The 27,384-nt window shown below is 46.0% G+C and overlaps 1 protein-coding gene and 1 long non-coding RNA gene across 3 annotated transcripts in view; one reads left to right on the forward strand and one right to left on the reverse strand.

The window, feature by feature from the left end:
* Window positions 1–6,364: 6,364 nt before the first annotated feature.
* LOC133383952 (uncharacterized) lies at window positions 6,365–12,906 on the reverse strand. Of its 2 annotated transcripts, none has more exons than XR_009762435.1 (2): window positions 12,399–12,906; window positions 6,365–7,065 (listed from the first exon to the last, which is right to left on the reverse strand). It is a non-coding gene; the product is annotated as an uncharacterized LOC133383952 (long non-coding RNA). The 2 variants fall into 2 exon arrangements; XR_009762436.1 differs by lacking the exon at window positions 12,399–12,906 and adding an exon at window positions 9,439–9,652.
* A 2,530-nt stretch (window positions 12,907–15,436) lies between these two features.
* Window positions 15,437–27,384, forward strand: part of MSH6 (mutS homolog 6) — a 43,228-nt gene continuing 31,280 nt past the window's right edge. Inside the window, exon 1 of the mRNA XM_061625645.1 lies at window positions 15,437–15,674. Within this exon, the coding sequence (XP_061481629.1) occupies window positions 15,529–15,674 (146 nt within the window). The 5' untranslated portion in view covers window positions 15,437–15,528. The remainder of the gene's footprint in view (window positions 15,675–27,384) is intronic.

A 27,384-nucleotide genomic window follows, 5' to 3' on the forward strand; every position in this document is an offset into this window, starting at 1 on the left:
TAGGTTGACATCGTAATGCGCTCTACGTAGGGCTGCCCTTGAAGACAGTTCGGAAGCTTCAGCTAGTGCAAAACGCAGCAGCCAGACTGCTTACGAGGACCAGCCGGTCAGCGCATATAACACCTGTTCTGGCCCGTTTGCACTGGCTACCTATTTGCTTCCGAGCCAGATTCAAGGTGCTGGTTTTGACCTATAAAGCCTTACACGGCGTGGGACCGCAGTATCTTGTGGAACGCCTCTCCCGCTATGAACCGACCCGGTCACTTCGCTCAGCGTCTAAGGCCCTCCTCCGGGTACCAACCCATCGGGAAGCCCGGAGGACAGTTACTCGATCTAGGGCCTTTTCTGTAGTGGCCCCCGAATTGTGGAATAGCCTCCCCGAAGAAATACGCCTGGCGCCGACGCTTCTATCTTTTCGGCGCCAGGTTAAGACCTGGCTATGCTCCCAGGCATTTTAAAGCGTTTAATGTTACAATTTTGAATCTCTTTGTTTCAGTTTATTTATTGTGATATTTTGTATTTCTGTACTTTTAATCTTTTGTACACCGCCCAGAGAGCTATTCGCTATGGGCGGTTTAAAAATGAAATAAAATAAATAAATAAATAAATAAAGATAACCTGGTATGTTCACTGAGACTCCTTGACTTTCTCCCTTGCTTATCTGCTTTACAACCAAGCCCCTGTGTAGGCAGCTGCTGGCTAATTGTTTTACAGCACCATATATCACCTCAATGCACCTGGCAGAGACTGACACTGTTATGCGCATGAGATCAACACCAAAGAGAAAAACTGGACTTAGTCCTCATGAAATCTTAATGGGGAGGCCCATGAGGCTTCCGGCCATGTCTCCCTTAACCATCCCTCAAGCTGACATGCATCTATCTATATGATGACATTGTGTTAAATTACTGCAAAGCATTAATGAAGTATGTGAAGAGTTTTCATTCACAAGTCGAAGAAGCCTTAACTAAGGAACCAGAGGAATTGTGTCACTTGTTCCAACCAGGTGAATGGGTCCATGTAAAGGTACACAAGGGAAAAACTTCGTTAGAAGGACCATTCCAATCCTGCTGATCACCAACACTGCTGTCAAATCCTCTTGGACACCTCAGCCCAGAAAGAGAAGAACGCTTCTGGCTTTGTTCCTAGCTGTCGCTGGTCATTCTGTTCCCTTTTCTAGCAGCACTGTTCATGTCTCTTTTACCCTTGTGAGAAGGTTGCAGGGGTGGCAATACGCTGGGCCACATTTGGAAAATTTGGAACATGCCAATCTTGCTGGTTTGTATGTATCATTCTCCCTTTTCTAGAGTGGGCCACACTATGGTGCACTCCAGAAAAAAATAGGGAAGAAGGACCATGGGCACTACCAAGCAGCTGTCTGGATAGCCCCATAAATGGTCTGGGTGCAAGAGGCATGTGATGTTCCTGTATTAATGTAAATATGGTAAGTGCTGTTTGTATAGAAGATATATGGTAAGTGGAGTGAAAGAGGAGGGGGAGTAGATGAGCAGTAGAATGCTGGATGATTGGCTGAGCGTTTGAATGGCTGGGAGTATAAATGGAGGAATGACAGTTGAATCTGGGTGGGTGTCATGGCCCCGTCAGAGGACTCCTCAGATGAGGATGACTCAGGAGTAACAGCAGCAGACCCAGGAGCAGCAGGAGACACGGAGGAGCCTCCTGAGAATCCAGCTCCTTCTCCCCCTCAGCTGCAGAGCACCCCAGATACAGCAGAGGCCCTGCAGCCAGACACAGACAGTGAACAAGATACTCCCCCCTCACCTGCAGAACGTAGACAGCAGAAGGTCAGGCAGAAGAGAGGCAGGCCTGTCTCCTTAAGGCCCAAATGCTGAGGGCTCACACCTGCTGTCCATCCTGCTCTTTATAAGGCACACCTTGGCTGCAGCTTGTTGCTGACTGCAACGTCAGGCGTGGCTTGGTGTAGACCTAGTTTCCCTGCAGCATCTCTTTGACTGACCCAGTCCAATCTGCCACAGCCAACCGCCGGATACCTGCCAGCGAGCCAAGAGCCACCCCGGTAAGCCCCCGGGGCTCCTGCTCCCACTGCCTACCCCCCCCCGGGCCCTGGCGCTCAGTCTCCCTGGATTTTATCACGGACTTACTGGCCTCCCGGGGAATGACCACCATCCTCGTAGTCGTAGACCTGTTCACCAAGATGGCCCATTTCCTCCCCTGTGCCGGCCTACCCTCTGCCCCAGAAACTGCACAACTGTTCTTGACCCAGGTTTTCTGGTTACATGGCCTCCCCGACCACCTGATCTCTGACCGAGGAGCCCAGTTCACCGCCCAGTTCTGGCAGGCCCTGTTTCGGGCCCTGAACGTCCAGATCCACTTGTCCTCCGCCCACCACCCTCAATCAGATGGACAAACAGAATGTACCAACGCCACCGTCGAACAATACCTGCGGTGTTACACCTGCTTCCAACAGGACAATTGGGTGGAACTGTTACCGCTGGCGGAGTTTGCGTATAATAACTCCGTGCATGCCTCCACGCGCCAGACCCCGTTCTTTGCCTCTTACGGCTACCACCCCTGATTCTTCCCCTCAGTGCGACCCCCGTCGCCGGTCCCCGCTGCGGATGTCATGCTGCAGGTGTTGCAAGCCCTGCAGGCAGTCCTGAAGGAGCAGCTGGAGTAGGCCAAGGACGCGTATAAGCGCTTTGCTGACCGCCACCGCCAACCAGGCCCGCCGCTGAAGGTAGGCGACCGGGTATGGCTCTCAACCAAATTCCTGTGGTCGCAACGGCCGTCTCACAAGCTGGCGGCTCGGAATGCCGGTCCCTTCCGGATCACCCAGCAAATTAACCCGGTGGCATTCCGGCTCCAACTCCCTGCCTCCTTCTGCATTCACCCTGTCTTCCATAGATCACTGCTGACTCCCGCTCTCCCGCCTCACCCCTTGGGTAGTCAACCACGGCCCCCACCACCGATACAAGTCAACGGGGAAGAGGAATTCGAAGTGGCGCAGATCCTGGACTCCCGGAGGCATCGGGGCTGCCTCCAGTACCTCATAGACTGGCAGGGGTACGGCCCTGAGGAACGCTCATGGGAAGATGTGGCGCAGGTGCATGCCCCTCCTCTGGTCCGGCGCTTCCACCAGCGCTACCCGGATAAGCCGGGCACCGGCGGGAGGCGGAGGGTTGGTCGTGGGGCGGGGGATAGTGTCATGGCCCCGTCAGAGGACTCCTCAGATGAGGATGACTCAGGAGTAACAGCAGCAGACCCAGGAGCAGCAGGAGACACGGAGGAGCCTCCTGAGAATCCAGCTCCTTCTGCCCCTCAGCTGCAGAGCACCCCAGGGACAGCAGAGGCCCTGCAGCCAGACACAGACAGTGAACAGGATACTCCCCCCTCACCTGCAGAACGTAGACAGCAGAAGGTCAGGCAGAAGAGAGGCAGGCCTGTCTCCTTAAGGCCCAAACGCTGAGGGCTCACACCTGCTGTCCATCCTGCTCTTTATAAGGCACACCTTGGCTGCAGCTTGTTGCTGACTGCAACGTCAGGCGTGGCTTGGTGTAGACCTAGTTTCCCTGCAGCATCTCTTTGACTGACCTCCTTGGCAATTGATCCCGGACCTCCACTGACCTCGCTTCTGGACTTCTGACTCGGCAAGTACGCTTCGGATAGGCCTGGCAGATTTACAACCCGATTGCTGGCTAAGGACTTTCCTTCCCTGCCAAAGACCCAGGAATTTCCAGCCCCCCCCCCGGACACTGCTGAGGCAGTGTAGAGCTGACAGTGGGGGTCAGTCGGTGGATGTTAGTCGGTGGATGTTAGTAGGGGGGTGTTGGTGGATGTGAGAGGAAGAAGGTGTTTGGTAGTTTGGGGTTTTCACAGACCAGAAGGGAGGGCAAGGTAATTACCAAGGCTGAAGGGAAACAGTAACGAATGGTAGCAGCGGTGAAGAGAATAATAATAACATTACAAGTATCCAGAGCAACCCAGAGTTATATGTGTAATCTATATAGATACAAAGGGGTTGGGAGCAGCATACGCACGCAGTCACAAAAGTAACCAGATAGAGAGAGACTCAGGCAAAGTCTCTGGGAATATTGGTTACAGGACGTGACTGGTGGTGCTGCCTAGCAGAGGGATCTAGTGAGATCTGTGCTAGAGCGGAGAGAGAAACCATAAAAAAGGCCAGTCCGGACTGGTGGAGTCCCTGGTGGTGCCTAGTGAAAGGCAGTAGCCACAAGCAGGTAGGAACCTGACAGGCAGAGCCAGGGAAGGGCGTCACAAGGCACCCTGCAAGTCTCCATTTGTCTTTGTCAGAATCTGGGGCCTAATCTTTAATGGTTGCTATTGGAGACTGGATCATGATTGAGAGATGAACAGAAGTGGCCTGAGGTGTGAAAACTTCATCATAAGGGATTTGATGAAGGAAAGAGAAGAATAGAATTACAAAATTACTGGGTGCGTGGCAGCATCAATCATCAATATCCTAACTCATTCATAACTCCAAACCAAAGAAACAAAAGGTCCTATTGCTATAAGGAATGACAGATAGCAGAGATTATTTATCCTAGGCCCAGGGGTGGGCAGTGGAATATAGTTGAAGTGGTGTGAAGGAGCTCCGCCCAAAAGGCAGGAAGGAACCTGTTTGCCTCAAGGCTTGCACCAAGACCCAGACTCCCTTTCTGTTCTTTGGCCTACAGTCCCATGTTGCATTCCTTGACAGCGTAGTTACACATGTTGGAGCTCAGATCGCCATTGCCGCCCACCTAGGTCTCACACCGCTTTTTAAATACACTAATACACTCTTACTAATCAATGTGAGAAGGGGTCTTGGTATGAGGTGATCTCATATGTGTGTGTGTCTAGCTGACACTCAGGGAAAAGAAGAAACCTCTTAGTTAAACCTCTCCCCTGCTTTTATTTAGCCATATAATCCAACTGCAAAATAAAGTGATCTATACGTGTTTATTATCTTGATAACAAAAAGACTATGATGATTTCATTCAAATGCAGTTTGTTCTTTATAGTTTTCTTTGAGAACTCGATCTCCGAATTATATTTTTAAAAAATAGCTCAGATCTCTGTAGTCCTTAAAACTTTTGCACTGAATGACCCCTTGCTGGGTTGATGCTATCAAGGGAAGTGATACAGCACTGGAGAGCAGATGGAGTTGGGGATAAGATTCTATCAGTAAAAGAAAGCTGTATTTCAGCTGCTTTTTCTGGATCAGGTCAGGAGCAGAGCGCACTGTTAAGAACCTGATTTCCTTAGATGTTATTAAATGCTTCTGTGACATATTTTCTTAAATGAGCTATGGAAGTGTATGCTTAATGCTTTACAGTTAATCTAGTTAATAATGCTAAAATGCTTTCAGAAAAAAGAAGAGGAAAAAAACTCAGGCTACTTTCTAATGCTGTCTTTTAAACAATGGGATCATTCTGCTGAGCTTGAGGGAAGCTTGCCAAGGAAGAAGATAACATTTATTTCAGTTTCTCTTGGTTATTTTAGTTGTCCACAGAATGGCCTTGTGGACTTTTAAACATGTGAATTGGCCTTGCTGCTGTCCTCTTTCACAGTACCAGAAAGCACATAAACCAGGGGGTATGGGGTGGTTATTATATTTTTTAAAAAATTAGCAACTAACAATTTGGCATCTTTGCACTTGGGACTGAGTATTTCCATTAAAGGAGATTCCCCATTATTGGTGAAATATAGAATTAAAAGGTTTCAGACAAACACATACCAATACAACACATTCTGAACTTTGAGATTCCATAGCTTCTAACCATGTGCAGAGCTTTGCACATAAAAAGTAGTCAGAATTCTCTGATTATGGTGTCAACTTGACTTCACTGCCATCAGAAACTGGTCCCCCATGGACATCAAAGTCTACCAGATATTGGGTGCTCTAAGTTAGAATTTGGCTATGAGGTCTTCAAAGAACAAATTTTCTTTTAGCATTGCATTCCACAGTGGGACAAAGGAAGAAGGTGTTACTTTTTCAAGATTGCTAAACAGTACAGTGTGGCCTTCAGTGTCTCAGTCACAGCAAAGATAGCACTCCCTTCCCCCAAGTTGAAAGCAGAATTTCTCACAGTGCTTTTTAGACTGTGCTTTCGAGTGTTCCCTGATTAGCAAAAAAGGAAAGGGGGGGCAAAACCCTCATGTCCCCTTTATGTTTTGATCTCTGATCTATATGATGACTTTACACTCTCCTTTTCTCAATACCTTAGACAATAGTCAAGAAATTAGAAGAAAGCTAGAACTGGAGAGTGCAGCTAAAATCAACTCATTTGGAATGTGGTGTTGGAAGAGAGCTTTGCACATACCATGGACTGCAAAAAGACAAATAATTGGGTGTTAGAACGAATCAAATCAGAACTATCACTAGAAGCTAAAATTTATTTATTTATTTGTTTATTTATTAATTTTATTTCTATGCTGCCTTTTGGCCAAAAGGCCCTCAAGTTGGCTCACAAAAAATAAAAAAAATAAACACAAATACAAAATACACAACAGAAAAGAATACAGTGCACAAAAATGTTAATAACAAAATATTAACATTGTTTAAAAAAACAAGGTTCTTTAAAGGCCTGGAGATAATCTGTCCTTAAAATGTAGTACTGCCACTTCAAGAATTTTAGTCCTCAAACATTGAGCAGCTGTTGTAAAGGATTCGCTCACCGACACCATCGGATTCTTCCCCGAAATCATAGTCCATAGACTTGAAGTAGAACTTGTAGTTGGGCCGGTTGAGGAGCGCCTTGAAGTCGCCCAGCGTCATCTGCTCGGCTGGGAGGGGCAGCTTCACCAGGTACGGCATCTCCTGGTCGTCCAGATAGTAGATGATCTTGGTCTCCGCTGCTGCCATGGCTGCTGCCACTCCTCACGGAGGACTCCTCAGGCAAAAGGCTCCAGGCTGTTGAGCCTCCGCTCCCCCACAAGGGTCAGAGAGGGGGAAGACATGAGTTTCAGGTTTCCCAGCTGTCAGAAGGCGCGCAGAAGACCAAGGAGTTGTTGAGTCTCAGCAAGACCTTGGGAGGGGGAGTGAGGTTGAATCCAGGCCAGTTCCCACAGATGGCGCGATCCCTGAAGGGGAGAGCACACCGCCCTCAGACAGGTTGGAGGAGCCGTTGGAAGACATTTCAGTGGGGGCATTGACTCCTCCTTTACCAAGCGGCTTTCAGGATGCCTCAAGCGCATCACCACCCCCTGACCTTGAGCCGGTTGCTAAGGAGACGGTTCTTTCGGATGAGCCATTGGAAGCACACCCCCCATCACCCTGCTCTCGACGCCGCGAGAAGCGTACAGGACAGAGGCAGGACTTGTGAAGGAGCCAGAGATTACGATCTAAAACTTTCCCTACTTAAGACTGCAGCTCTCTGGGTTGAGCTGCTGAGTCAACTTTCTTCACACATTGCAGAGCATGTCTAGAGTGCAGTTAGGGAATTCTAGTGAGCTAGCTTAGAGGTTTCTATGATGTGCACTGCTTTTGATGTATCCATTACTTTAATAAAACAAGATTTAATTGCACCTGCGTCTCAGCCTCGTGAATCCCGCTCTGAACAGGACACAGGCGCTGTTGGCCGAGCCCTGGCTTTCAATCAGAGTTTAAAGGAAACAGTTCCGAGACGGTGGTCACTTCGTCCTTTGGTCTCACGCTAGTAGTCGAACTCATCCGGAGCCATCTGCTGATCCCTCCACTTGTGATGCATTGCTGCCCTCCTACCCTATTTAGATTTACTCAGAGATAACTCCCATTACTGTCAACATGCCTACCAGGTAAGCAGGCAGGCAAGGGGTTACACAGTCCTCAGACACTACTTGCTCCTTCTCCATGCCCCCTCCACATCCTCAGGCCGCAACCCTTCTACAGTGCTCTCCCCTCTCCCGCCCCTGGATCCCTGGTTGATGCAGTAAGAGAACAGGAGAGAGGGTCAGAGTCAAAATGATGAAACTGAGGTTATCGTACTTTGGACACTTAATGAGAAGACAAGATTCACTAGAAAATACGTTCACTGGAAAAAGACAGTAATGCTGAGGAAAACAGAAAGGAGTAGAAAAAAGAGGAAGGCCAAACAAGAGATGGATTTATTCCATAAAGGAAGCCACAGACCTGAATTTACAAGATCTGAACAGGGTGGTTCATGACCAATGCTATTGGATGCTATCTGGATTATTGTAACGGAAAAGATAATATGGGATTTGATGAAGCAACACATTTGACAATAGCTATTCAGATTATAATGTAATGCCTATAGCATTCTGTAAGCATTTTGCATTTCTTTTGACATGAGTCATCTTCAGTAATTATTGAGATCTCTTCCTTTCATAAGAAACCAGAGCTTTAGTGTTGGGATATATTTTTTCACCCTTAACCTTAAACAACTTTTTTTTCAGTACTTATCAGTACTTTTTTTCCCAGTACTTATCTCTAATTAAAAATCCAAATTCAAGAGTTCAGAGGGTAAAAATACCAAAAATTAGAGAAAGGAGCTCCAGAGGAAAAATTAAGCCTCTCTTTTCACCGGTGATAAAAACAAACTGGCAAACATTAAGTCAGAACCATTTTGTAGCTACGTAACAGGCAAACATAAACATTAATAAGGCCTTTACAAACCCCTAAAATTCTTCTTCGTTGGTCATTACTTGGCTGAAACGAATCAGCAGAGTTTATAAAGATTGCATTATTTTCTAAATATGTAAATTTGGTTTTTCCTAAACGGACCCATTTAGGCATTGTAAAATACCTTTGTTTCTTTACGATTTGAGAGTTCCAATATACAAGTTTATACAGATCTCATCCGCACAAAATGACAAATTCCAGTTTGGGCTGGAGAAAGGAGGGGTTGCTTCTAATTTAAAGGTTGTGGGCTGCTAGTGGAAAGACCCTCTCCCATTTCTCTCAGCCTTGAGGCAGTTATCAACCCTCCCTTCAGAGAGAGGAGGAAAAGGAGGGGGTTGAACTGTTGGCATTAAACTGTTCTATTGCTTTTTCCCTTTTTAGTTAATGTTTGCCAGTAAAACATTTCTTAACCCTTCCAAACTTCTGTTATCTGTAAAGTAAGGTAAACAGAAAAATAGTCACATTTCCTAATCCTTCAACCTAGCTCTCCAGCCTTCTCCACACACTTTCTACTCAACATACAGTATCTCAACCATTTGTAGCCTTAACTTCCCCTTCCCTGTAACGGGCATATGGAGCTTTACCTAGCTTTTGCACCAACTGATGCCTTTGCCTTTTATTTTTTATAGGGAAAGTTTTAACACAGTTCCCTCGTCTCTAACTCTATCCATGATTACATATGCTTCAGCTACATTCTCAAGTCACCTAGGCAAACCTGTGTTTTGTTCATGAGTTAGACAGCAGGAAAACCTTCTCACAGCATTATTTAAACAACACTTCATTTACATTTCAGTGAAAGAATCTATAACATCTCATTTGGATTTGTTTTCACTCACACAGGAAAGGCTTATTTTGGAAGTCCAGTTCTGGTCATGGGGTCTGTCATGGTCCTGCAACATCCACGCAATGCACAGAGGCAAAACTGTGAGACGGCGGCACAAAGAGCATTTCCCCATAGTTAGATCTGGCTCATAAACCGGTATACACTGGAGAAAGGGGAGGGAAGCTCATTCAGCCAAGCCTCTGCTTATTAGGAGAGCACTCAAATCAATTCACACAAGGGGGTACCGTATATTCCGGCGTATAAGATGACTTTTTAACCCAGGAAAATCTTCTCAAAAGTTGGGGGTCGTCTTATACGCCCAGTCATCTTATACGCCGGAATATACGGTAGTTATTTCGCAAGAGTGGGCATTGCTGGACTACAAATTTAAATGGAGCCGCAGCCACAGGCTTCAATGGTCGTTGCGGCGTAATTAACTGCCGTGGAGAAAGCCGGAGGGAGGGGGAGGCAGAGCAAGGGAAAGAGCTGCAGCCGTAGGCTCTGGGGCCGCCGAAATAGGCGGCGATAAAAGGGAGAGAGCGAGGCGGCGCGAGGCGGAGAGCCACGATCGGAAGCTCTCGATTAGACTTGCGGCCGCCTGCTGAGCGAGGGAGAGTCGCAGCCGTGGTCTCCCAGAATCGCCGTTAGGATCGGCAGAGAGCAGCGGCTCCTGCGAGGCTAAACGAGGGCGGAGGAGTGCTGTTGGGCGAGAAGGAAAGCCGTAAGCTCCCTTAACAAAAGGAGACTAAGGCAGCCGCCTTAGAGAGAGAGAACCGCAGCCGCGGTATCTCTGGGAGCCGTAGGCTAAAGTTCTGGGGGAAAGGATCAGGGAAGGGAGGGCCCCCCCCAAGGAATTGCCCAGGAACAACGAGACAAACGATGTCAAACACAAGACAGAGGGAAGGAAGAAACGTAGGATAGACAGATAACAAAACCTTCACACTCTGGGAAACGAATACACAAACAAAAAACAAGAAACTTAGCTACGCTATCTGGAATAACAAACTTGTTCGATACGAAGGCAAGAATGGCATGTCATAAGCAGGGGTAGTCTTATACGGCGAGTATATCCCAAACTCTATATTTTAACTGGAAAAGCTGGGGGTCGTCTTATACGCCCAGTCGTCTTATACGCCGGAATATACGGTATATGATTCAAAAGGGGGATGCAGAAAAAAACCCCAAGCTTTTCCTTTTCCCTAAATATACTTTTAATAAACCAGTTGCAAAAGCTTGCACCTTGTTTTTGGTGTTTTAGGCAGTATGCATGAGTTTGTCAAAGCCTTTAGCCAGTAACTCATTGATTTGCATTATTGGTAAATGTGAATTGGGGTGCAGCAGCAGCCATGATGTATGTTCTGTCAATGTGTGCCCTTCTATTGCCAGTGCTAGTCTGCCCCAGGAAGAGGTGCTGTTTCAACCATGCTGGGGCCTGCCTAACACCCTGTTATTGGAGAATCTAGTGGAAAAGTAGCTATTGTTACGTTGTTTCCCAGATAGTGTCAGGATGTATGGTTTGGATTCTGATGTTTCTGAGAATGAGCTAGGAGAGGGGGGCAGTTGGGCTGAGTCTTCTGGAGGGGAGGAGGAGGCTTCCCAGATAGAGGGGGAAAACCTTGAACAGGCAACAGACTCGTTTCCCACGCACTCCCTCCCTAGGAATGTGAAGCAGTTACAGACAGAGGGGTGGGGAGGAGGAGGGAGACCAAGGCCCTTCGGCTGCAGAGAAGGGTAGAGAGAAATCGCCTGAAGTGTTGGGCCAACCCCCCCCACTCCCTACCATCCTTTCCAAATCAGAAGGGGAGGAGGCAGCCGCCCCCCCATCGCCCCGCACTCGAAGACAGTTAAAAAGGCGCCAAAGAAAAGAGGAGGGAAGGGGCGTAGATGTGGGCAGTTTGAGGTGGAGCGAGAGAATCCGGGCCCGAAAGCCCCCTTGATAAGGGACAGGGAATGTCTGATACTCTGTTCTATCAACTCTCTTCCATGTTGCGGGTTTTGGTTCATGTTAAGAGTTCATGAGGCGGAGAAGCCTATGTCTGGAAATTACTCTAATAAAAACTGATTTGCTTTCATCAAGTGATTCTGTTCTTGAGTCCCAACCCGGGCATGACAGATAGAGGGTTAACATTATTTCATCTGTTTGATTCCTGGCCCGTATCAGGGTGTGACCATTTGAATAATCGTTTGGAAAATCTCTAATGAAATAATTGGGGTTCTCTTGTATCATTTTGATAATTTGTTTACCAGTCAAGGCTACTATCTTCAGTGTTATAAATTTTACCCTTTTATTGCTTATTTTTCTTTGGTTTTTTTCCTGTTTTCTATTTTTATTTTGTTTTATTTTCTACTTTATTCATTTAGGTTCAGCCTGTCCAAGGCTTGAACTGGGGCTGCCTCTATTAATACCAATACCAATATAGGTTCAGCCTAACCGAGACTTGAACTGGAGCCACCAATATCAATACCAAAGTAAATTCAGTCTATCCAAGACTTGAAGTTCAATCTGTCCAAGACGTGAAATGGGGGCTTTTTACCAGGCACCTCTACTTATACTTAGGCTTTCCAAGATGTAGGGCGGGGACCATCATTCATTCATTCAATCACTCCACCTGTTTGGGTGTATGTTCGCATAGGGAACTACATTCCGGGTTGGCCTCTTTCAAGGAGGGCATGCCTTATCCTTACTGGGTCAGCAGGTTTCCCCTAGCCAGCAAGACTGGTCGTCTTCCCCCTTTCAACCACTCAGCAACATGCACTCACAACATTCAGGTGCGCAAACAATACCAGTACTGCAGTAATGAAACGGCAACAAAGAAAGCCCAACAATGCCCCCTCTTTTCCCCTTAAACTGTTTGGTACAAGCCAGTATTGATATAAAATAGGAGTGGACTCTTATCATCAATGAAAACGGGAGCCCAGAGGAACTGGGAAGAACGGACAGCCAGGAATGAGATTTTGGAATGGATCTCTTACCAAGTACTAGGTTGTGAGGTGCCTGTGCTATTCCTTCTTCCCAGCTCCATCCAGTCTCTGCGTTTTATCTGGTGTCCCATTCACATCCCACTTCTAACACCAGAATTGACAGGAAATTCTGAGGTCTGCTGGACCGGGGATCCTGAAGAAATTGAAAACACAGGCATGCAGCAAAGGTAGGCCTTTATCGGTTACATGCACACCGTCAGTCTCCCATGATGTTTGGTGGAGCTCTGCAACGTGGCACTGCTTGCATAGGGTTTTTATACATTTTAGAACAAAGATATTAGCATATTCAATCAAGGGGTTATACATGAGCATTATATAGGTGTTACATAGTGGTTACGCTGTCTACATTAACTTCTAGCCATCAGGTAATTTCTCAGTAATTCTAATACCAGCACATTTCAGCTATGAGCTAGCACCATTACAGTGTTATTTTGTCCTAGGCCTTGGAGAGCTCTGGGATGTTCAGTACAAGTCCTATTCCACTTATCTTATCTTTGGAGTCAAGCATGCATACCCAACATACCAGTTACCATGGATACAGGCAGAGCTGACAGTTCCAGGGACACAGCACCAAAACGAGAATGAGAGGATTTTAGCTGAGAGAAAGAGGGAATTTTTATAATAGAAAATATTAGAAAAATTCTACTTCTCTAAAGAAATATATTTGTATATATAAACAATCCTCCTTCAACATCTCTGAGTAAAAATGGATAGAAGTGAACACTGAGCATCAGGGCAACATTTAGTTTTCCCAGTAAAAGCTATGATGAAGTGGAGAGCCATAGATCATGAATACTTTTGAGACCACCCCAACATCACTTAACACTTTTTGCAGTTTGAAGGGGAGACACGTGATCATTATATCATGGCAAATTTTATTTTATAATGCATCTTTTTAAAATGCTTATTTAGAAATTTTTTTAGGGTAACTTGTTTTAACATATGATATTATTGGTAATTTAATGTATATTTTCTATTTTATGTAAACCACTTAGAAATTTTCGTGATTAAGCAGCATATGGAAATTGGAAATTGACTGCCTTCAAGTCGATCCTGACTTATGGCGACCCTATGAATAGGGTTTTCATGGTAAGCTGTATTCAGAGAGGGTTTACCATTGCCTCCCTCTGAGGCTAGTCCTCCCCAGCTGGCTAGGGCCTGCTCAGCTTGCCACAGCTGCACAAGCCAGCCCCTTCCTTGTCTGCAACTGCCAGCTGGGGGGCAACTGGGCTCTTTGGGTTTATGCAGCTTGCCCACGGCTGCACAGGTGGCAGGGCACGTAACCCCTGAGCCACTCACTGTGGGGTGATCTTTAGCTGGCCCTTGACACCCAGGAGACACAAGCAGGGATCTGAACTCACAGACTCTGGACTGCCAGCCAGGCTCTCCTCCCCACTGTGCTATACCAGCAGCATATAAATCCTGTTAAATAAAAATTAAGTGCAGGTTTATGGAGTCACTTTAAAAACTGAAATTGAGAGATGGAATACAACTATTTTAAAACAATCAATCAAAAAATTGGTGGTTTTTTGGCATTTAATGGGGTTTATTAACTGTATTATTTTCCTTAATGACCATTTTGGGGTTTAATTTTATGTTTGGGGTTTAATTTTATGTTTGGCTGTTTCAATTGTTTTCTGATAATATGATTTACATGATGAATTATAAGCTGCTTCAGGGACCGGTTGGTCAAAAATGTAAAAATATTTTAAATAAATAAGGCGCATAGCTCCATTTATTATAGTTCTGTCTTAGTCTTACTATATACATTTTTTATTTTTATTACATTGAGAGAACATGGTTATATGGCAATACATAAATACTTAAAATAAATGAATAAATAAGTCTGGAGGAGGCAACTTATCCCCTTGAATCTCATCTGACCCAGAACAAAAGACTCTTATATGGAATGGAAATGTACTCAGTGAATAGTTAAAAACACCAAATCCCAGTTGGTATGTGTAGCAATGGCATCAACTCACAGGACAATCCTATACATGCCTACACAGAAGTCTCACTGAGTTAAATGGGACCTTCTCCCTAGGGGAGAAAAGAGTTGCAGCCTGAACATGTGATCCCTTAAGAGCCAATTCTTCGAATGATGTTGCAGCGCTTAAGAACCGATTGGGCAATCAGCTGGTTTATAAAGGTTGTAATCTTATGCCCATTTACCTGGAAGTAAACGCCACTGAACTCAATGGGGTTTACTTCTGAATAGAGATGTATAGAATTGCGTTGTAAGGATGACCCACTTTCCTAGGAGTATTTCCCATTGAATTAAGTGGGCCTCACTTCTAAATAGACATGCTAAGTACGGTGCAGGGAGGGCGCAATAATTTTACTCCCTCTTCCGTGCCTCGTTGTGAATCAGCCCAGTTGCATCGTCTCTAGACTGACACAAAGGAAGCCTGTTTTCTTTAGAACGTCTCCTCACATGCAGATTTCTTTATTTAGCTTAACAAAACTCATGCGATCGATAGCTCAAGATTACTTTAACCGGGTAACGTTTTATATCTCTCTTATTATATTGCAAATAGCTTCGCGGTGCCTCCTCGTTGGAAGCGAATCATAAATGGAATAAGCAACAACGGACCTCACAAAAAGCACACTAACAAACCGTCGCCTTGGTGAGCTTTCTAGCTTAACGTGCACGATTTCGATCCAGCCCGCTCTCATACAGGCTTACTGTTAAGTAGGCCCTACAGTGTTATTCCCAAGGAAGAGGGCACCCCCTTCTCTTCCTGCTCCGCCTGAAATAATCCATTCCCTCAGGCACCTACACAACGCATCTCACAGGAGAGGACCGTTGCATCCGCAGACTATTGTATATTTTATTCCCCCCCCCTCCACCCCTCCCCCGACCGCGGAAAGGCAGGCTGTCTCGGAGTTGACAGGCCGCCTCCGCACAGGTTGCTTCTGTGGGAATCCTCCTCCCGCCCCCTGCCCCTCGCTGGGCGGGGACGGATATTTCGCGCGTTGCCTCGTGAACCCTGAGGGGAGGGAAAAGGGCAGCTGGGAAGGAGGGAAGGGAGGAGGAGGAGGAGGGGGAGGAGGAGGAGGGGGAGGAGACGCGGTCTCCTTTTCGCCGCGCTCCGCGCCTTCCTTCCTTTGCACCGCCGCCATGTCCCGCCAGAGCTCCCTCCTCACCTTCTTCCCCAAGTCGGAGCCTAAAGACGACAGTGGTGGGAGCGACGCCGAGGCCAGCCCCATGATCTCGAGAGGCCACGGAAGTATCCGCGGCAGGACTAGAGCGCCGCCGACAGATTGGTAAGCCCGCCAACACCCGTTGCCGCCGTCGCCGAAGCGCCAAGGAAGTGAGCGGGGGGGGGGGAGGAGGACGGCGACGCCTTGCTGCAATAGCGCAGGGCCTTCCACGAAGAAGGCGGGTGGTGGGCCTGTGTGGGTCCCCCCCATTTAGGCCTTAAACGGCGCCTCTTTGGGGGTGGCAGGAGAAGCTGGGTTTAGGTGCGCGCGTGCGCGCGGTTTGGTGATGGCGAGGGAGAATCTAGAAGGGACGTAGAATGAAGGAGGCTGACGGTGAGGTGAGGAAGGCGACCTGGAGCGGGATGGGAAGACAATAAGGGAATGGATGGGCGAGTTTATGGGATACGCGTGGAAGAGCAGCCTGGATCAGGCCGCAGGCCCGCCATAGTCGAGCATCGTGTTCTCCCGGTGGCCAACGCGATGACTGTAAGCAGGACACGAGGGCAATAGCCCTCTCCCTTTCCTAATCCTCAGTTATAACAGTTATCATAATTGGTCGCCTCTGATCTACTGTGGCCCGTAGCCAAACTAAAAGTTCGGGGGTCAACAAAAGTAGGGGAATTTTTTCTTTAATAAATTACTTATTTTTTATTTTTAAAGGGGGGTAATTTTTAGGGGGGCAGGGCTCCCCTTAACCCCCCCTACCTACGGGCCTGGATATACTCACTTCCATGAATTCCTCCCCCCCTTAAAGCTGTCCAAATTGGTGTCTATCACAGCATCTATCTGTTTGCAGAAGCAGGTCCTTTCATCCTTGAATGGCCAGAATTGTGTCCCAGGCCGAGGCCCCCACTTGGATGACATGTTTTTTCCTCTGCTAGTTATATGCAGACATCACTAAGATGCTTGGGTTCCTGGGTATTAGTGTTACAATGAGATGAAATTAAATAGATGCAAAATGAGAACACATTTGATTAATGTGTGCAAAGGATGAAATCTCTGTCTGTGCGCTTTCTCAGCATTTGGAAATAGCATCCCCAGCTTGTAGGACCAAAGGTCAAGGATAGAGGAACTTGGGAATGAGAACAGCGAAGTGGGCCATGGAAAGCAGGTGCAAGAATCTAAACAAAGATAGGAAAGTACCGGATGATTTATTTTTGATTAGTAATGTACTTTGATATTATGATGCTTTGATGATTATGTATGTGACACATTCATAGCCTATAAATGTGATGGTTGTCAGTTTAAGGGAGAGCCCACTTCATGGTGATCTCTCCCTTTGCAAAGGAATAAAGGCAAGCTTTTGCAGTTTAACTGGTCTCATCTCAAATTCCCTATTGGCACCTTGAGGAATTGGGGTCTGCATTGGCCAGGCCAGCATAAAGGCTTGGTTCTTTTGTAACATTAGTGTTCTGATTATGCAGATGTGCACGTCTTGCTAAGTAAAATGAAATAAGCATGCATAGGATCTAGGTGCATGGCAGCTGTTCAAATGCACACTTCTTGAGAGTAAGCCCCATTGAATTCAGTTGGATTTATTTTTCAGCCCCAGCTACATAGATAAGAATGCATAGCTGCTACCTATGTACTCATTTATTCATTCAATTTATATCCCTATTCAAAAGTGAATTCTGTTGAATTTAATAGGCTTTCTGGTAAGTATGTATAGAGTAGGAATAAATTTTAGCTAATAGTGATACATTACAGCCATGCACAGGTGTTTAAACATGCACAGGGCCTGCTGTTTTTCTCTTCTATGTACCTTATCCACAGGGGAACTATACAGTTTAATATTGTTTAACTGGGTCGCCATAAGTCGGGATCGACTTGAAGGCAGTCTATTTCCATTTCAACTGTTGTGTAAGCTGCTTTCTAAGTATGACAATAGAATAATAAACTGAATGAATAAATGTTTATAAGGAAAAATTAGTGCTCTTAGCTTGTCAAAAGAAGAACAATTTCATGATATTCATGAGCGGAGGAGAAACCAGGGTCTGCAGGCCTAATTGGGCTCACCAGGCCTCCCCATTTGGCCTACAAAGCTGTTTTGGCCAAGCCAAACCAAAATCTCACATCATATATGGGACAGATAAAGGTGTGGCTGGGCCAAAAGAGGATATGTAGGCTTGCAGAGAGCCATTCATGGCATAATGAAGCCTCAGTGACCAACTGATTGTCAGGGCTCGCATAGTGCTGCACAGTTTAATTTCAAACTGTAAGTGTAAACAGATCATATGATGTCCTTGTGATGTCAGGCGATTGACAGGTGGGTGTCCCTGCTTGTGATGTTCCTATATATTAGTGTATATATGGTAAGTGCTGGTTGTTTAGAGTATACATGGTAAGTAGTGAAAGAGGAGGGGGAGTGAATGGGCAATAGAATGCTTGATGATTGGCTGAATGTTTAAAATGGCTGACAGTATAAATGAAAGGATGACAGGTAAATCTGGGTGAATGTGAGGTGGTAAATTGTGGAATCTGGGGGGGAGAAGAGAAAGAGTGGATTGCTTGGTGGGGTTTGAGAGAGTTGTTTGCCAGGAGAGAGTGAAGAAGGAGGGAGGTGGAGTTCGGATTAGTATTGAGTAAAACCATATGCTTATGTGCCTTAAGAAGAAATCTTGTTAATCTTGTTAGCTTTGTTATCTGTAATAAATACTTAATTTGGTTTACCAAAGGCCTGATCCTTGGCTGGGGTTTCACAGACCAGAAGGGAGGGTAAGGTAATGACCAAGGCTGAAGGGGAACTGTAACAAATGGTGGCAGCGGTGAAGAGAATAACAATACCAGTATTCAGAGTCTCTGGGAATACTAGTATTGGGACGTTACTGGTGGTTGCCTAGCAGGGGGATCTGTTGAGATCTGTGCTAGAGCGGGGAGAGAAACCATAAGAGAGAGCGGTCCGGACTGGTGGAGTCCCTGGTGGTGCCTAGAGACAGGCAGTAACCACGAGCAGGTAGGAACCTGACAGGGAGAGCCAGGGAAGGACGCCTCACACTGCTCACCTATCAAACTTGGCCTTCCGAGTGGGGGAAGATAAGTTTGTGGCTTGCTGGTTGGATCCAGTTCCCCACCCCGATATTCATGGATACATGTGATTCAACAGTGTAGGATTTTATAGTGAGATAGTTTAAAGTGTGGCCCCAGCACCTTTCATCCTGGACCCTGTCACCTGTTTGAAGACATGTGTTTTCTGTCAGCTGAACCAGGCCGTGACAGCTCAAGCAAGGTAATATAATTTAAAGTTTTATGAAGCTATGATTATTGCACACAAAATAATAAGCAACTTACATTAAAATATTGGTTATTGTGTGTAACGATCTCCTAGCTTGCTAGCACAGGTAACGTCTTGACTGTGCCTGGGCTGTGTCCTGGCCCAGGTACACCCCCATGTTCAGTTCTTCCTCCTTGTCTCCCCTTCCCCCTCTTCACTGCCACCCAGGCACCTCTTGATCCATTTAGACCGCAGCCTTTTATTCACTGTTCAAATTTGGGAGTATTTTTTTTTATTGGCTCCTTAATTTTTGTCTTCCCTTGGCGATAACTTCTTAGTTGCTGCTGCTTCATTTCCCAGATGCAGTACATCATGTTCCCCCTTCCCCTTGTCTCATTTTTCTTTAGCCTAGATGTTTGTCAGACTGCAATACTTAAAAAGCACTGTGTGTGTTGATTCTTTATTTAATGGTTTTATCTAAACATATTCACTGCTAAGTATGTGGCAGGCATTTCTTCTGCTATTTTTGTGGTTTCTACGTTTAGCTGTGGTTTTGTGTTCGTCCTTATGCTAACCCTTTTTCTACTTATATTTACTCAAAGCATGACATATATGTGGTATATTATATGAATATGTGAATATTGTTCTAATCCTACAGCAGTTCATTTAATGTTACAAAATGTTGCTGTAGTTCACATTCACAGAAACAGAAGCAAAAGAGAATGATTTCCTATAGGAAACTTCACTAAAATTGCAAAGTAAATCAAACATATTTAAAGTGACTTTCTGAACGATATCAGCTGTTGTAATATAGTTGGTTCCTCCCTGCTAAAACAAGATCAGCACAGCACGTTTTAGTTTTTTTTCCTTGTTATTTTCTTGTTATTTGGGCTGACTGCAGTTGTTGCCACCATTCACCATATGCTCCGAGGCACATCTTACCAAATTCTTCCAAGCTACACAGGAAGTGGATTAGACTGTGAAAGACCAACCCAAATTGTCTTCGCATTTTGACAAATTTGTAGGGCGGTACAATATCTCAGAGAGGAGTTCAGGTCTCCTGCTTCCCTGGTGCATTCACTATAGCTACCCAATTGGGATGGAGAGAGGAGGAGGGGAAGGGGAGCAGGCAGGAGGGGAAGGAGGAGGGTAGGTTTGATCATTTGCATGTTTATTAAGTTCAGTGGTATTTACTCCCATGCAATCATGCTTAGCATAGGTAAAACTGACCATGGGGAGGGAAGCCTGGAGTGGAGAGGGGAGGAGAGGAAGAAGGGAGAAGAGAGGGGAAGGAGGGGAAAGGCAGGTCTGATCATTTGCATGCTTATTGAGTTGAGTGGGATTTCCTACCATGCAATCATGCTTAGAATAGGTAAAACTGACTGGGGGAGGGAGGAAGCGAGGGCTGGAGTGGGCAGGGGAGGAGGAAGAAGGGACGGGAGGAGGAAGGGAGAGGAGAGTGGAAGGAGGGGAAAGGCAGGTCTGATCATTTTCATGCTTATTGATTTCAATGGGATTTACTCCTGTGAAATCATGGCTAGGATAGGTAAAACTGACCATGGGGGAGTAGGAGGGGGAGGGGAGAGTAGAGGGAAGGGGGAGAGGGGAGCAGAAGGAGTGGGAGGGGGAAGGAGGGGATTGGAGGGGGAGGGAAGGGGCAAAAGGGAGGTGATGGGAGGGAGGAGGAGGGGAGGGCAGGTTTGATCATTTGCATACTTATTGAGTTCAATGGGATTTACTCCCGTGCAATCATGCTCGAAAATGAAATGGACAAAATGGCCTCATGGGCTTAATTACACCCATGGGCCAGAGGTTCCTCATCCCTGGCCTAAAGGATTTGTTTTTGAGGGCTCTGCCTCATGCCCAATGGGGTGTAATGGTTCGAGTATTGAACTATGACCTGGGAGACCAGGGTTCAACTCCGCACTTGGCCATGAAGCTCACTGGGTGCCCTTGAGCCAGTCACTGCCTCTCAGCCTAACCTACCCTCCGGGGTTGTTGTTGCTCTCCTTGGAGGAAAGATGGGATATGAATGCAATAATAAATTCAAAATAAATAAGGTACAACCAACCACAGGCAGTTATTGCCAAATAATCTCTTGCAGTACTAGGTGGCTGATTGCTTAGCGCTCTGCTAGACTAACCTCTACTCATGTCAAATTAAGTTCTATATATCTCCTATATTAAATTTTACAGTATATGTGGACAATATGATCTATATAATATATGCACTGATAATGTGCAGCGCCCTGCCAAATAAAAATTCTAGCAAGCTTAATACTCCTACAAAACCATAAAATTCCCGGATTCTAAAAATTCTAACAGGTGTAATCTGCAAATGTGCAACAACAAGAAATCTGAAATCATGTGTACAAAAGGCAGCATAGCACTTGATCTTTCAGAAGATTTCAATATGGCCAAGGGTGCCTCCTCCAGGGGCTCCATTACCTATGATTATGAGGAGGAATAACTCCAGGCAAAGAAATACATGATAACCCTCTTCCCCTCCCTTCCTGCTCTTCATATCCAATACTAAGCAGCACTTTCCAGAATTGGCTCCATGGACAGGTGGTGTCTGAGAATTGCTCCATAGGGCTGCTTCAGTAGCTAGTTGGTTGAAGCAGAGACGAGGAGGAGGAGGACCCTCTTCCTTTCCTTAGTTCTGTATCTAAACAACTTGAGAGATTACAGTTATCCAACCTCCTCTACTGTTGGCTCTTTAGCCAACCTTCTGCCTTCCTTTATTGCCTGCCTCCATTCCGCACACAGCGCGGCGAGATGTGCTGGGCAACATGCTAATCTTCAAGAAAAGATAGTCCCTAGTCAGAGGCAGTATGTTTCTGAAAACCAGTTGCCGGAAGCCTCAGGAGGGGAGAGTGTTCTTGCACTCGGGTCCTGCTTGCGGGCTTCCCCCAGGCGCCTGCTTGGCCACTGTGAGAACAGGATGCTGGACTAGATGGGCCACTGGCCTGATCCAGCAGGCCCTTCTTATAAGTTCACTTTTAGTCGGCATGTTAATGAACAAGTTCTGAGGTTCTGTGTAAAAATAAGCTTTCTTAGAATTGAGTCAAACGGCTTTGTGTATTGCAGGAATAGAGGTGCCCAACTTTTAGGCAGTATTTTGACCACATCTTTGCTGTAGCTTTTGAAGAGGAAATGCAAGTCAGGAAGTACATGTAAAGGAAGGCGTGTTTGGCTGTCTTCCAAGCTCTTTTTTTTTTAAAAAAAAGGTTTAATTAATTTTTCAAACAAGTAACACCCTCCCTTTCCCCTTCCAGATGCATGTAACAAACCATAATAAGGCTATTCAAAGGTAAATACAAAAGCAAAGCTCACCTGAAGCTTGTGGTAGTGATGACAAATGCCAAGCAAATAGTTCCTGACATTTATGCCCCTTGATTATATGAAATGATTATACGCTCCATCCCACCAAAGGTTTCACCAATCAGTAGTCAAATTAAAGGTTTTACATCTTCCTTGGAGTGTTTTAGGTAGGGTGCTAATACTGATCCTTTGTTCTGAGTAGGAGGTACATTCTTTATGCCAGACATTTGAAAAATGCTGTGTGCTGTTCTTCCCTGTGTATCATGTTAATAGTTTGACCTGATTCTTTATTGTGGCCAAGCTTTTGAAGGTATAAACCAGTAATTCTCCCCTCGCACATACCCCAGCCTGTAGACCACTTGTAAATTGCTGGGGGTCTTGATGTACCATTTCATACACTTCTTTTTGCTCTGTGCATCAAATCATGTGTTAAGCATTTTTAATCACTATGTTCTTGCCTTTCTTTTGTGGATGTGCCTGATTTTGTCTTTGCTTACAGCTAGAAATGCAGTTTACATCATATAATTCATGGATGCAAGCATTGTTTCCCTTTCATAGATAACTCTACTCTGTGAAACTTACAAATACACACCTGACAAACTGAGACCAATTAAGACAATACATGTAGGTTAGCTGGCTTTCATCCAGCGAAAACCACTTAAAACAGACAAGCTGACAAAATGTGTTCAATAAAAACAATATATGCACATAGCTGACAAGATGTGGTTAATTGAAACTATTTAGTATAGTACCTTGATACCTTTTTTTAAAAAGTTTCGTATCTGGATTAAATATGAAGAAAAATTGTTATCATTATTAAAAATTATTGCTATTAACGAAAAATTATTATTACTATTATTTTTCCCAGAGCTGGGACTCAAGGTGGCTTACAAAAATTAAAACAAATACAGTTAAAACTTATAAATTCCCTTGACCTAAAACAACTTTTCGGAATAAAGGAAGACGATCAATTATAAGGGTGAATGGGGATTTAATGGAAGGGATCCAGGGGGCAGCCATTGATGTTCTGGAGGGTCGAGGGAGATACGGTCTTGGGAGTTATTTACCCAATCGAACTAAAGGGGAATTTAACAGAATGCTGTTAACCCCTAAATTGCTCTCCCACTCAGATAACCTGGATAGCCTTGCTGACACTTCCCCCGGGTTTAAAATCCTGCTTGTGAACGCCAGGTCAGTGAACGGTAAAGCTAGCGCTATTCAGGAATTGATCCTGGATGAGCGCGCTGACCTGGCGTGTATTACGGAGACCTGGTTGGATGAAGCTGGGGGGGTGAATCTCTCTCAGCTCTGTCCTCCCGGGTTCTCTGTACACCAGCAGGCTAGACCTGGGGGTCGGGGAGGTGGAGTCGCAGTGGTTTTTCGAGATACCATACATATGACCAGGTATCCTCTCCCACAATTCTCAGGGTTCGAATGTGTCTTTTTGAAAATGGGTACCCGGGACAGAATAGGGATTCTGTTGGCGTACCGTCCACTCCGCTGCCCAACCGTCTCCCTTCCTGAGCTTACCAAAGTAATTTCGGGGTTGGTTTTGGAATCCCCCAGGCTTATGGTACTGGGTGATTTCAATATCCACGCCGATGTTGCACTTTCTGGAGTGGCTCAGGATTTCATGGCCTCCATGACAACCATGGGACTGTCCCAAGTAATATCAGGCCCTACCCATATTGCCGGTCACACTTCGGACCTTGTTTTTTGTGTTGGAGGAGATATTTGTGATCTTGGTGTGGAGGAACTTTCATTAGTTCCATTGTCATGGACAGATCACTACCTGGTCAGGTTTAGACTTACTGGGACTCAGGACCTCCGCAGGGGTGGAGGACCAATTAGAATGGTCCGCCCCAGGAGACTGATGGAACCAGATGGTTTCCTGATGGCTCTTGGGGACTTTCCTGTCACCTTGGCGGGTGATTCTGTCGAAGCTCTGGTCGACCTCTGGAATGAGGAAATGACCAGGGCAGTGGACACAATCGCTCCTAAGCGTCTCCTTTCGCGGATTGGACCTAAATCTGCTCCTTGGTTTACCGAGGAGCTGGGTATGATGAAATGCGAAAGAAGGAGACTAGAGCGTCGTTGGCGGAGAACTCAGAGCGAATCTGATCGAACACGGGCTAGAGGATATTTAAAGTCCTGTTCTATGGCAGTCCGGGCTCAGAAGAAAGTTTTCTTCTCTGCCTCTATCGCGTCTGCCAAGTCTCATCCGGCAGAACTGTTCCGAGTGGTCAGGAGCCTTTTAAGCTCCAACCCGTGTGACCATGATGATGACCACTCAGCAGCCCGTTGTCATGAATTTGCGCGGCATTTCGTAGAGAAAGTTGCCCAGATTCGTTCTGACTTAGACACCAAAATTAATACAGTCTCTGGGGATGTAGCTATGGCTCCTGCTTGTTTGATTAGAATGGATTCCTTTCAGCCTGTCCAACCCGAGGATGTGGACAAAATCCTTGGAGGGGTGCATCCTACCACCTGCATATTGGATCCTTGCCCTTCCTGGCTTATAAAAAATGCTAGGGGTGGGGCTCGTTGAATGGGCCACGGAGGTGATTAATGCCTCCTTGTTTCAGGGCAGAATTCCGCCCTGTTTAAAGGAGGCAGTAATAAGACCTTTACTGAAAAAACCCTCCCTGGACCCTGCACTATTAGTTAACTATCGCCCAGTCTCCAATATTCCTTTTTTGGGCAAGATAATAGAGCGGGTGGTGTCTACCCAAATCCAGAGGTTTTTGGATGAAACGGACTACTTAGATCCATTCCAATCTGGTTTCAGGCCCGGTCATGGGACAGACGGCTTTGGTCGCCTTGGTGGATGACCTACGCAGGGAACTGGACAGGGGGAGTGTGTCCCTGTTAGTTCTACTGGATCTCTCAGCTGCTTTCGATACCATCGACCATGGTATCTTGTTGGGCCGCCTTGCTGGGATGGGACTTGGAGGCATGGTGTTCCAGTGGCTCCGGTCCTGTCTAGAGGGGCGAACCCAGAAGGTGGTCATGGGGGATGCCTGTTCGACTCCTTGGCCATTGACCTATGGGGTCCCTCAGGGTTCAGTTTTGTCCCCCATGTTGTTTAATATTTATATGAAACCGCTGGGAGAGGTTATCCAGAGTTTTGGGGTTTGGTGCCACCAATATGCAGATGACACCCAACTCTACTTCTCTTTTCCACCTAATGAAACCAAGGAAGCCGTCCAGACTCTGAACCGATGCCTGGTATCAGTGGTGGAGTGGATGAGGATGAACAGGCTGAAATTAAATCCTGACAAGACAGAGGTGCTCCTTGTCAGTCAGAGGGCGGATCGGGGAATAGGGATCCAACTTGTGCTGGACGGGGTTACACTCCCCCTGAAATCACAGGTCCGCAGCTTGGGAGTACTCCTGGACTCGGCTTTGAGCCTGGAGGCACAGGCCTCTGCTGTAGCAGGGAGTGCTTTTGCTCAATTAAGATTGATACGCCAGCTGCGCCCGTTCCTTGATTTGTCAGACTTGACTATGGTGACACATGCACTAGTTACATCCCGATTAGACTACTGTAACACGCTCTACGTGGGGCTGCCCTTGAAGACTGCTCGGAAACTTAAATTGGTACAAAGAGCTGCAGCCAGAATGTTAACTGGTGCTGGACTTAGAGAACGTACAACCCTCTATTGTACCAGCTCCACTGGCTGCCAATTTGTTTCCGGGCACAATTCAAAGTGCTGGTTTTGACCTATAAAGCCCTATACGGCTTAGGTCCAGGCTATCTGTTAGATTGTGTCTCCCCTTATGAACCTGCTCGGCCTTTGAGATCATCTGGTGAGACTCTTCTCTCTATTCCATCTTCTTCACAAGTTTTTCTTGCGCAGACACAGCATAGGGCCTTCTCAGTGGCTGCCCCTAGATTATGGAACTCTCTCCCCAATGAGATTCGTACGGCTCCCTCGTTATCGTCTTTTCGTGCCCAGTTGAAGACTTTGTTTAGACGGGCTTTTAATTAATAATGTTTATCATTTTTTAATCTATTTAGGATTTAATGTAGGATTTAATGTAATTTAGGATTTAACTGTTTATTTGTATTCTTGTTTGATTTAATTGTTTTGGTTTTTAGTCTAATTATGTTTTAATTGTAAGCCGCCCTGAGTCTTTTGAGAAAGGGCGGGGTATAAATATTTTAAATAAATAATAAATAATAATAAATAAAATGGAGGTTATAATTAAAATGTTGAATAAACTATAAAATTAAAACCATTCAAAACAGCAATTAAAAAATGCAATTCAGTAAAAACGGCACCCTGTTTAATAGCCCTTGCAGTCAGTTACCCAAAGCCTGTCGGAACAGAAAAGTCTTGATCTGCCCATGGAAGTACAGTAGGGAGGGACCCTGTCTAACCTTCCACAGCCTGGGGACAGCACTGAGAAGGCTCTTTCCCACGTTTTCACCAGACATGCCTGTGGGGACAGTGAGACCAAGGGAAGGGCCTCCCCCGATGATCTCAGAGCTCGAACAGGCTCATATGGGAAGATAGGGTCCTTCAGATAGCCTGGACCCGAGCCGTATAGGGCTTTATAGGTCATAACCAGCACTTGGAATTGTGCTTGGAAACAGACAGGTAGCCAGTGGAGCTATTGTAACAAGGGAGTTGTGTGCTCCCTGCAAGCAGCCCCAGTTAACAATCTGGCTGCGGCTCTTTGGACCAGCTGAAGTTTCTGAACATTCTTCAAAGGCAGCCCCATGTAGAGCACATTACAGTAATCCAAATGGAATGTGACTAAGGCATGTGTCACCGTGGCCAGATCAGATATCTCTGGGAATGGGCACAGTTGGCGCACTAGTTTTAACTGTACAAATGCTCTCCTGGCCACCGCTGAAACCTGAGCATCCAGGTTGAGGGCTAAATCCAGTACACCCAAGCTGCAGACCTGTGTCTTCAGGGGGAGTGTAACCCCATTCAAAACAGGTTGAATCCCTATTCCCTGATCAGCTTTCCAACTGATCAGGAGCACTTCTGTCTTGTCTGGATTAAGCTTCAATTTGTTTGACCTCATCCAATCTATTACTAACAAAAGACGCTGGTTTAGAGCCAAAACAGCTTCCTTGGATTTAGATGGAAAGGAGAAATAGAGTGGGTGTCATCAGCATAATGGTGCCTGAGAATTGATCTGGACCCCATAGCTCTGGGCAACCTCCTGCAGCAATTTCATGTATATGTGCATGGGGGACAGAACAGAATTCTGAGGTACCAGG

The sequence above is a fragment of the Rhineura floridana genome, chromosome 4 (genome assembly GCF_030035675.1).
Source record: "Rhineura floridana isolate rRhiFlo1 chromosome 4, rRhiFlo1.hap2, whole genome shotgun sequence".
In the NCBI taxonomy this organism is placed as follows: domain Eukaryota; kingdom Metazoa; phylum Chordata; class Lepidosauria; order Squamata; family Rhineuridae; genus Rhineura; species Rhineura floridana.